General features: G+C 45.5%; 1 protein-coding gene across 12 annotated transcripts in view; it reads left to right on the top strand.

Annotated features, from left to right (window-relative positions):
- The window catches only part of AGFG1 (ArfGAP with FG repeats 1), a 227,273-nt gene extending 216,259 nt beyond the window's left edge, over positions 1-11,014 (top strand). For 11 of the 12 annotated variants that reach the window (XM_029615205.1, XM_029615206.1, XM_029615208.1 and 8 more), the window contains 3 exons: positions 2,621-2,782; positions 9,568-9,659; positions 10,284-11,014. In XM_029615205.1, the coding sequence (XP_029471065.1) occupies positions 2,621-2,782; positions 9,568-9,659; positions 10,284-10,343 (314 nt within the window). In that variant the 3' untranslated portion in view covers positions 10,344-11,014. Of the gene's footprint in view, positions 1-2,620; positions 2,783-9,567; positions 9,660-10,048; positions 10,170-10,283 lie in introns of those variants that run through there. The other variant, XM_029615203.1, reaches the window with a different exon arrangement.

An 11,014-nucleotide genomic window follows, 5' to 3' on the forward strand; every position in this document is an offset into this window, starting at 1 on the left:
GCGTGTGGTGTGAACAATTTCCATAATTTTACATGGAGTGGGCATGGATGTGGGTGCATTCAGGACAAAATTATTAACTTGGATTGCATTTTTTTTTTTTTTTGGCCCAGTGCCTTCTGCTCCTTTTGGGTTTCCAGCTTAATTAAAACTGGTCTCTGAGTTATGTTGCCATGAGTATTCATTTACAACTGTCTGGGGCTTTTCCCCCTATTTTTTGTAATTCCCTACCCTAGTTCAGCCATTTCAGTAACCGTCTTTGGCCAGGGGCCATAGACTACAGTTCCCAGCATAACCTGGTATACATGGACTCTAAACCTGGCCCCTAGATGTCACCATTGAGCAATGGATGATACTGTAAACTACTAGGGAAGGAAACCCTAGTAGTCTTAAATCCATCTCTATATCTAATTTGGTGTAAGTCTACCCTGATAAATTTCCATTGTTTATCTCAAGGCCCCACCCTACACCAAATGCAATAAAAATAACCACACCAAACACACAAAATAAGAATTCACCCAGATTTTTATTAATGAAGCTTCCTAACAATAAAGAAAATATATTTCATAATAGAAGACAAGATAGATCATCACACATCTTTATGACAAAGTTTCAGTAATTCCAGTTTGATTTAAAAACTGTATCGCTGGCCACAACAATTCAAAACAAAATTCTCCACTTTTCAGTTTAAATTCAAACATATCCCTGGAAACCATAAGTAATTTTGGTATTCTATTATTTTACTTGTTGACTGTCTTTTAAATGTGTGATCAGCTCCGTTTTAAAATAGGAAAACATTTACAAATGCCATCCTTCGTGGAAATTTCTCACCCACAAGCTGGAAACTGGGAATTGCCAGCAGCTGTCTGTCTCTTCCCAAATGTCCTGAACTTTTCATGTGGGTCTCTCTCTGTGTTGCTGCTAATCCAGATGTTACATTGCTGTTAGCTTTCACTAGTGCTATGAATTTTTACAGCTGATGCATTACACTGGTATTATATTAACTTATTACCGCAGTTGTGTGCAGCTTCATGTGTGTTAAAGTGAATTGATTAGCAAGTAAAGTTCTTTCAAGAGTGAGTAAGTGTTCAAAGTGAGCTCTGCTAGCAACTATCTCCTAGTTACCTAGACTTTTCAAATCAATCGGCGGAAATCTTGCTGTGACATCATACCAACATTCTTCATGCAAGTTATTGAAAACTCTTCCCAGTTCAGCAAATGTTACATGCCATCTGGTAGCTGGTGCTTCCAATGTCCAGAATTTGAAGCAATGTCCACATAAAAAATTGCATTCAGCACTTTTGTAAGACAACAGTTATTTTTATAGCTTTTGTACTTTCAAATGTCCATCTTTGAGTTGATGACCACTGAGGTATACTTCGGACAGTTTCCCAGCCTTTGGCTAACAGTTCAGCTTATGATTACTATCTAAACCACCATCTGCCTTAAGAAAACTGGTGTTCCCCCCCTTTTCCTTATCCCACAGAACAAAAAAGCAACAGGAAACTTAAGATAATACACAAAGGTGAAAGGTCAGCTGGACAGAGGAAATCAGGACTTCTGCTAGAAGTCAGCAGAATTCAAAAAGAAATAAATGTGAGAAAAAACAAGATTACATGATATACCTAAAAAGAATTATCTATTATCTATATAAAAAAAAGTATATAAAAATTAGGCCAAAAATAAAATATATGTGGGCCTTTAACTTACCATTACTTATTACCCTGCCTCCCCCTCTCAGGGACTGCGAATGCTCACTCCACAGCATCTCTAGTTGGCCTGGGAATCTAATCTGGGTCTCTTGCACAGTCCTGTTGCTGAGCCACCAGAGTAACCTAACTTTGCTAAAAAAAAATTTAAGGGAGAAATTCAATATACATGTTAAAAGCGAGATTACTTCCACGCTCAAATTAGTGTGTGTTTATAACTTGGGTGAGTGCTTTCAAGCCTGCATTCTTAGTAGTTTGAGTGATAAACCATTGCAGAACTGTGGTTTTTTTTTTCTACCATGGTTTTAAGTATGTTTTTATTTTTGAATCCAGCCTACTTTCCTGAGACTTTTTAAATGCTTAAAAAATAGTTTTGGGATGTAGTACGAGTGCTTTGGTGTGTTTTGTGAACTTTTACTGGAATGATGTTCTTTTCAGACCTCAGGTGCTCTTTATGGTTTTTTTTTAATTTTATCTTGGTATAATGGTCTGAAACCAAAACGTTAAGATTTAACCCATTTCTGAAAATGTTTACATGTACTTGGCTTTAAATGAAATGGCGCATGTTTTGCAGACCCTTGGCATGAAACAACGTTTATCTAAACAACTTGAAAATGTGAATAGAAAAGGAATTATATTACACTGATATCTTTCCTATTAGAAAGATATTTTAAAAGACTTCAAGAGATGACCCTTGTTACTATCGGCTTTTGTTTGGATATTTTTTTTTTTTATTGAAGTTCCTGCACTCTTCCCTGCCCCCCCTCCCCAATTAAGTGGTGTGGCTTAAGATGGTAAATATGTCGGTAGCCTTGTGTGTCCTGGCTGTTCTGATTTGTTCTCTAACGCCCCCTTCAGTTTGTGGCGCGCCTTGCTGAAATAAAAAGCTAAAAGCTGTTTTTTGCCCCTTCCAGCTGCCACGTTCGGCACGGCCTCCATGAGCATGCCGGCAGGGTTCGGCAGCCCCGCTTCCTACAGTCTTCCTACCAGCTTCAGCGGCACTTTCCAGCAGCAGCCGCCGTTCCCAGCCCAGGCCGCCTTCTCCCAGCCGGCGGCTTTCTCTCAGCAGCCCAACGGTAAGGCACTTGGAATGTTCAACTGCTTTGCTGGGGATTTTAAAGACGGCTTGGGTTTTTATGGTTTAACTTTTAAGCAGTTTGGATATTTGTGTTAACTGCTTTGAAAATTTTCAGTGGCTGGAGGGCATGGTTTGGAGAGTCTGCAGTAAAAAGAGTGGACGATCATTTCAATTAAAAAAAAAAAAATAGTAGTTAACTGAAGATTTAGGGGAAAAATATTTCTTACAGGACAAGCAGGATGGTTGTCCTCACAAATGGGTGACATCGAGGATGGAGCCCACCACGGAAAACTTCTGTCAAAGTTTAACAGAACTTTGACTGGCCCCTACTGGGCATGCCCAGCAAGGCACTGACCCTGCAGCCAGCAGGGGTCTCCCTTCAGTCTTCTTTTTTCCGCGCAGCAGTTGCCACGCGGTGAAAGGAGCTCCCTAACCACGTTCCTGACAGGAATTTGGAAATTAATTTCCTAAGAAAATTTGCCCCTCAGGGGTCTCCCTTCGACAAATTTTTTAGTCATCTTTCGGAACCCGGTAAGTTTTTTGCCGCCTTCCATCGACTGCCGTCGATTTTGGCCCTTGAGGCCTGTTGGCACTTACCGATCCCCAGCCTAAATTTTGGCTTCCAGCCATGGCAACGGGGTTCTGCCGTTGTCCGGATTGTACCCGGACTATGTCCATCACAGACCCCCATAGGGTTTGTGTAATGTGTTTGGGTAGTGAGCATGATGTCCTGACTTGCACCAAATGTGCCTTAATGACACCCAAGGGTCGCAAAGCCAGGATGGAGAAGATGGGGCTCCTCTTCCATGCACCCACCCCAACGCCATCGATAGCATCGACGTCATCGGAACCGGCACCGTCGAAGTTGTACCATCATCGCCAACCCTCCGGTGACCGTCCGCCATCGATCGCTTCTCGGCCATCGACTCCCGTTCCTTCCCCGGATGGGCGAGGGGACCGGACAGAAAAACATCGCCATCGACGGCACAAGTCTCGGCCTGTCGAGGATCCACAGCCATCGACCTCTGTTCAAGCCGAGCCACCGACAAAGAAGCCGCGAACAGACCGGACATCCTCCACGTCTTGTTCGTTGGCATCGAGGAAACCCTCACCCTCCCGGGGTGCGGGGGCCGTGATCCCACCGGTTACGGTGGTACTTCCGGCCCTGCCTCAGCCTCCCTCTCCCGTCGAGCCGGGTATGGTTACCCCTGGTCTCCGGGCAGAACTGGACCGGCTGGTCCAGGAGGCCATCGAGAAAGCGATGAAGAAATTACAACCTCCATCGGCACCGTCTCCGGCACCGGTTCCAGTGCCGCCCCCAGCACCGACACCGGCACCGGCTTCGCCACCGAGGAGGGAACCGACCACCGAGCCGTTGATACAAGCGTTAGCACCGCTACTCAGCCGTATGGAGGCGCTCATGATGGCCCTTCCATCGGTGATTCCAGTGCCATCGACAACACCACCGTCTCCGACTGGATTCTCATCGGCAGGAGAAACACCGTTTCGGATTCCCCCTTCCGGGGTGGTTCCATCGGTACCTCCTGGCATATCTCCACCGATATATCCTTCGGCTCCATCGATTCCGCGCCAGACACCGATTCCATCGGCAGCACCGAAGCCATCGATGCCATTTCTGATTCCACCTATGGCACCGATTCCACCTCGGTTTCCATCGATGCCCTCAGAACCTCAGCCAGGTCCATCAGGGCTACAAGCCCCACACGATCCCTACGATACCTGGGGTGATGATGATGATACATCTTCTGACACAGATTTGCCTTCGCCGCCATCTCCTACAGAGAGTAGAAAAAGATCTCCTCCTGAGGATCTCTCTTTTATTAATTTTGTAAAAGAGATGTCAGAAGTTGTACCTTTTCAGTTACAATCTGAAGCCGATGATAGACACCAAATGATGGAACTCCTTCAATTTCTGGATGCGCCAAAAATCATCGCTTCCATCCCTATACACCAGGTGTTTTTGGATCTGCTCAAGAAAAACTGGGAATCTCCTTCATCGGTGTCTCCAGTTAATAAGAAAGCTGACTCCACATACCTTGTCCAGTCAGCACCAGGTTTCCAAAAGCCTCAACTGGATCATCGCTCTGTTGTAGTTGAGTCTGCACAGAAGAAGGCCAAGCGTCTTAAGCCGCACTCTTCTACCCCACCTACCAGGGACAACAAATTCCTGGATAGTGTGGGACGAAAAGTGTACCATGGAGCTATGTTGATTTCACGCATAGCTTCATATCAACTCTATATGACTCAATACAACAGAGCTATCCTTAAGCAGATGCAAGACTACGCTGACACGTTGCCGGACCAGTACCAACCGCAACTTCAAGCCCTTCTTCACAAGGGATTTGAGGCAGGGAAGCACGAGATTAGGACTGCCTACGATATATTCGATGCTTCCACGAAGGTTTCAGCCACAGCCATCTCAGCTAGACGTTGGGCTTGGTTAAAGTCATCCAACCTTCGCCCAGAGGTCCAAGATCGTCTTGCTGATTTACCCTGCTTAGGCGACAATTTGTTTGGAGAACAAATTCAACAGATTGTGGCAGAGTTAAAAGACCACCATGAGACGTTGAAACAACTCTCGTCTATCCCACCTGAGGTGATCTCCAAGCAACCGCAAAAGAAGGACTCTAAAAAGTCGTTCTTTCGACCACGCCACTACTACCCTCCGTCAACTAGGGCTCGTCCTGCACGGTCCTCTAACAGGCCTCAGACTCGTCAGCCCAGAAAGCAAAGGCCTACTGTAGCCCCACCTCCTGGGCCTGCGGCGGGCCTTTGACTTCCCTGTATTGAGCACAAGCCAACTCCCTCTTCCACACATCCCTGTGGGAGGTCGTCTGTACCACTTCTTACACCGTTGGAAACAGATCACCTCAGATCAGTGGGTGCTAGCAATTATCGCACAGGGTTACCACCTCAACTTTATAACACTTCCGCCAGACTCCCCGCCCCTTCAGGCATGGAGTCTAACCAGCCATTTGACTCAATTACAACAAGAAGTATTCCTTCTTCTACAATCAAATGCTATAGAACCCGTCCCTCCTTGTCAACAAGGGAAAGGATTCTATTCCAGGTACTTCCTAATACCAAAGAAATCAGGGGGGCTTCGTCCAATTCTGGACCTTCGGGCCCTCAAGTATCTGCAAAAAGAAAAGTTCAAGATGGTAACCCTGGGCGCCTTGCTCCCTCTGTTGCAAAAGGGGGATTGGCTGTGCTCTCTCGACCTCAAGGACGCTTATACCCACATTGCGATAACACAATCTCATCGCAAGTATCTGCGTTTTCTGATAGGCCACGACCATTATCAATACCGGGTACTACCTTTCGGTCTGGCATCTGCTCCACGAGTCTTTACCAAGTGTCTCATAGTAGTAGCAGCATTTCTCAGGAAGGAAGGTGTCCACGTCTACCCCTATCTGGACGATTGGCTCATCAGGGCCTCTACCCCTCAGTTTGCTCAATCCTCCCTAAAATTAACAATTCACACACTCCTTTCCTTAGGGTTTCTTGTCAATTACGAGAAATCCTGCTTGGTCCCATTCAGACCTTATCCTTCATTGGGGCAGACTTGGACACCTTACAGGCAAAAGCCTACCTTCCAATTCAACGAGTCCACACTCTCATGTCCTTAGCTCGCCAGCTCCAGTCGCAACACACTGCCACGGCTCGCCAGTTCCTCATTCTCCTAGGACACATGGCATCCTCGGTTCAAGTCACTCCCATGACCCGACTAGCCATGAGAGTAACACAATGGACTCTACGACACCAATGGATTCAAGCTTTTCAGCCTCTGTCCTCCATTATCACAGTCACACAGGCGCTACGCCTATCCTTAACCTGGTGGACGACTCAGGTCAACCTCCTTCAGGGCTTACCCTTTCTTCCACCGGATCCGCAAGTAATCCTAACCACCGACGCTTCTCACATCGGTTGGGGAGCCCATGTGGACGACTTCCAAACCCAAGGATTATGGTCCAAAGAGGAAGCCGAACACCAGATAAATTTCCTGGAACTTCGAGCAATCCGCTATGCGCTCCGAACTTTCAAAGATCATCTATTCCATCAGATAATCTTAATCCAGACGGACAACCAAGTGGCCATGTGGTACATAAACAAGCAGGGAGGCACAGGCTCCTTCCTTCTGTGTCAGGAAGCTGCGCAGATCTGGGCGGAAGCCCTCTCCCACTCCATGTACCTTAGGGCCACTTACCTGCCGGGAGTAGACAATGTATTGGCAGACCAGCTGAGCCGTGTCTTCCAACCACACGAGTGGTCACTCGATCCTCTGGTAGCGACCACTCTGTTTCACAAGTGGGGTTTTCCCCGCATAGACCTCTTTGCGTCCCCTCAGAACCACAAAGTGGACGATTACTGCTCTCTCATTCGGAGCCAGCACTCTCGGCCGAGGGATGCATTCTCCCTCAAGTGGACAACCGGTCTGCTCTATGCATTCCCTCCACTTCCTCTTGTGTCAAAGACTCTCGTGAAGCTACGCCAGGACGGAGGAACCATGATCCTGATAGCACCTTACTGGCCACGCCAAGTATGGTTTCCAATACTCCAGGATCTCTCCATCCGCAGGCACATTCCTCTGGGAATGGACCCGCATCTTCTCACTCAAAACGACGGATGCCTCCTCCATCCCAACCTCCAAGCCTTGTCCCTGACGGCATGGATGTTGAAAGGTTAGTCCTTCAACCATTTAACCTTTCAGATTCAGTTTCTCGGGTCCTGATAGCTTCACGAAAGCCTTCCACAAGAAAGTCTTACTCATACAAATGGAAAAGGTACATATCATGGTGCACTTCTCAGTGCCTTGATCCCCTTTCCTGTCCAATCTCTAAGTTCTTGGACTATTTATGGCACCTATCAGAATCCAGTCTAAAGACCTCTTCCATTAGGATGCATGTCAGTGCGGTAGCCGCCTTCCATAAAGGTATAGAGGGTGTCCCTATTTCAGTACAACCCCTGGTGACACGCTTTCTTAAAGGCTTGCTCTATCTGAAGCCACCCTTACGTCCTCCGGCCCCATCTTGGGACCTTAATCTGGTTCTTGGTCGTCTAATGAAACCGCCTTTCGAACCTCTGCACTCCTGTGAATTGAAGTATCTCACATGGAAAGTATTATTCCTGTTGGCTATTACTTCAGCTCGCAGGGTTAGTGAGTTACAGGCCTTAGTCACCTATCCGCCTTACACTAAACTCCTGCCGGACAGGGCGGTACTCCGCACTCACCCTAAATTTTTACCCAAGGTAGTTTCTGAATTTCATATCAATCAATCCATCATACTACCTATCTTTTTTCCCAGGCCCCATTCCAACTCTGGGGAACAGACTCTGCATACCCTAGACTGTAAACGAGCTCTAGCGTTTTATCTAGACCGTACAGTTGCTCACAGAAAGAGTACTCAATTGTTTGTCTCTTTCCATCCTAACAAGTTAGGACAACCTGTGGGTAAGCAGGCTCTTTCCTCCTGGTTGGCGGACTGCATTTCCTTCTGTTATCAGCAAGCTGGCATTCCTTTCCAAGACCGTGTCAAAGCACACTCTGTGAGGGCCATGGCGACTTCAGTGGCACACCTTCGATCGGTGCCGCTTCCTGACATCTGTAAGGCTGCAACCTGGAGTTCTCTCCATACCTTTGCAGCCCACTATTGTTTGGACAAAGCTGGAAGACAAGACTCCATCTTCGGCCAATCTGTCTTGCGTAACCTTTTTCCAACATGATGTACCAACATCCTTCCACCTTCCCAGTAGGGTGCGGATGCCCTTTCCCAAATTCCACCCCAGTTGTTGTGCCTGTTGCACATCGTTGGGTACATTTGGTGCAGGTCAGGACATCCTCAGCTCGGTACTCACCCATTTGTGAGGACAACCATCCTGCTTGTCCTGTGAGAAAGCAAATGTTGCTTACCTGATGTAACAGGTGTTCTCACAGGACAGCAGGATGTTAGTCCTCACGAAACCCGCCCGCCACCCCGCGGTGTTGGGTTCGTTTTATTTTTACTTTCTAGGCACTGCCTGTAGCTTTGAAAATCAGACTGAAGGGAGACCCCTGCTGGCTGCAGGGTCAGTGCCTTGCTGGGCATGCCCAGTAGGGGCCAGTCAAAGTTCTGTTAAACTTTGACAGAAGTTTTCCGTGGTGGGCTCCATCCTCGATGTCACCCATTTGTGAGGACTAACATCCTGCTGTCCTGTGAGAACACCTGTTACATCAGGTAAGCAACATTTGCTATGGCAGGGGGCAGCAATAATATAGTTAAGATGTGGAATTTGTTGATGAGGTCAGGGTTGACAAAAGGACATTTTTGCTTGGGGTTAGGCATGCACACATATTTTTGAGAGGGGCGAGTGCTTATATCTTCGCAGCAGTGGAAATGACAGTGAAGATCATCCCACTTGCCATTACAGTGTGGTAAATGAATAGACAGGCACAAAAATGGGTGGTCTCGTGTGTACGAGTGAAGCTGTTTTCAGCTTCCTTCCAAAGAACCTACGGCTGTCGCTTTTGAACAGCACCGAGCTTGTGAATTTTAATGGCACGAAAAGATTTATGCTTTCTCTATTGTGGCATCAAGACAATTTACCGTTCACGGCATTCCATAATCAGAATATCATAATCGGTAAATGCAAAGCTTGTACTGCGATCATAAGATTTCTTATGGAAGCCGAAGAAATGAAATGTTCAGAGAGCGTAAATTCTCCTGATTCTGTACAGATTGCTGCTAATACAAGATGGCTTATTCTTTCATTCTTCTTGTGAAGGTGCAAGTTTTGCCGTGTTTGGCCAGGCAAAACAAATGGTAATGCCGTTTGGCCAGGTTGCAGCCCCTGGACTAGCTGTTAATCCTTTTATGGTAAGTCAAGTTTTAAGACTTTCGTCACGAGCAATCAGGACTAAGGTGCAGGTTCACAAATTAAAGCATTGCACGCCCTGCAGAAGGGTAGGCAGCATGGCTTGATGTGCACGAGTTTGAAGCTCTGCTCAGTTTTCTAATTTTAGGCCAGTTGGAACTGTTCAGGCAGTGACTTGGCACTTTAGCACAACATTCAAAAATGCTAATTACCACAACAACAGATAGCTGCATGATGCAATACAAAGAGCGCTTTATTAAAAAGTAACTTTGTTACTTTATTTTGGAAATAGTCATTGTCCCCCCACCCATGTACTATTGAGTTTTAATAATTTTCTTTCTTTAAATTTTTTCCCTTTATGACCTTCCATTTTTTTATTTTACAACCTTAGTCGCTGGAGAGATAATGCTCATTGGCTGGCAGGGGGCCACCATAGTAGCAGCAGGTGTCTTACCTCCCTCCCTGGGCCTGAGCTCACCACCTCCATGGTATGATCAGGTCAGTCCACCAGGGGATCCAAATATGGATCCCCTGCACCACAGCACTAGGAGTTATTAATGTTTTGCTGGATGGTGTGTATGTAGCTATTATCAGCGCATTGAATATTTTATTTGTCTACTTTTTAGGCTGGTGGATCGACAGGACAGTTTCCAGCTGGAGGTTCATCAACCAATCCTTTCTTATAGCCTTATAGAAATTTTTACCCACAAGAACTCTTTAAGTGGTTACATAACATCTCTACTCCTCTTGCACTGTTGTCTTGTTTCACTGATCTTAGCTTTAAATACAAGAAATCTTGCAGAGTCTACATTTTGTATAAAAAAAACAAAAAAAAAAACTAAGAAGGTAATACAAAATGGAGGCCTTTCATAATACCTTATAACCTGTGAATTGGCAGAAAAGAACTTAGCGGTATCATGTATATTAAAATTGGCTAACATTAAGTTATTGCAGGTACCACATTCATTATGCTGCAGTACTGTACATATTTTTCTTAGAAAATAGCTATTTGTGCATATCAGTATTTGTAACTTTAACAGCATATTACAATATGTGAATAAAAAAAAAAACTGTTACTGGGAAAATAGATCAGCTACTTTTAAGGTGCTGTTGTATCTCTGGGGATGAATGGCCTAAATCATCTTAATCATAACTATTGAACATTACAAACTCAATCTGTGAGGTTTTATTCTTTGCTCACAAAAGGAAAAAAATGAAGGTTTTTGTTTCCTGAAGAACTCTTCTATTTATACATATCTAAATTCTTCCATACTGTAGAAAGATTCCTGTCTGCATAATAAAGCTGATCATGTTTTGCTACAGTTTGCAGGTGAATAAATAAATATTAGAAAATGCG

This window comes from Rhinatrema bivittatum, chromosome 9, assembly GCF_901001135.1.
Source record: "Rhinatrema bivittatum chromosome 9, aRhiBiv1.1, whole genome shotgun sequence".
NCBI classification, from domain to species: Eukaryota; Metazoa; Chordata; class Amphibia; order Gymnophiona; family Rhinatrematidae; genus Rhinatrema; species Rhinatrema bivittatum.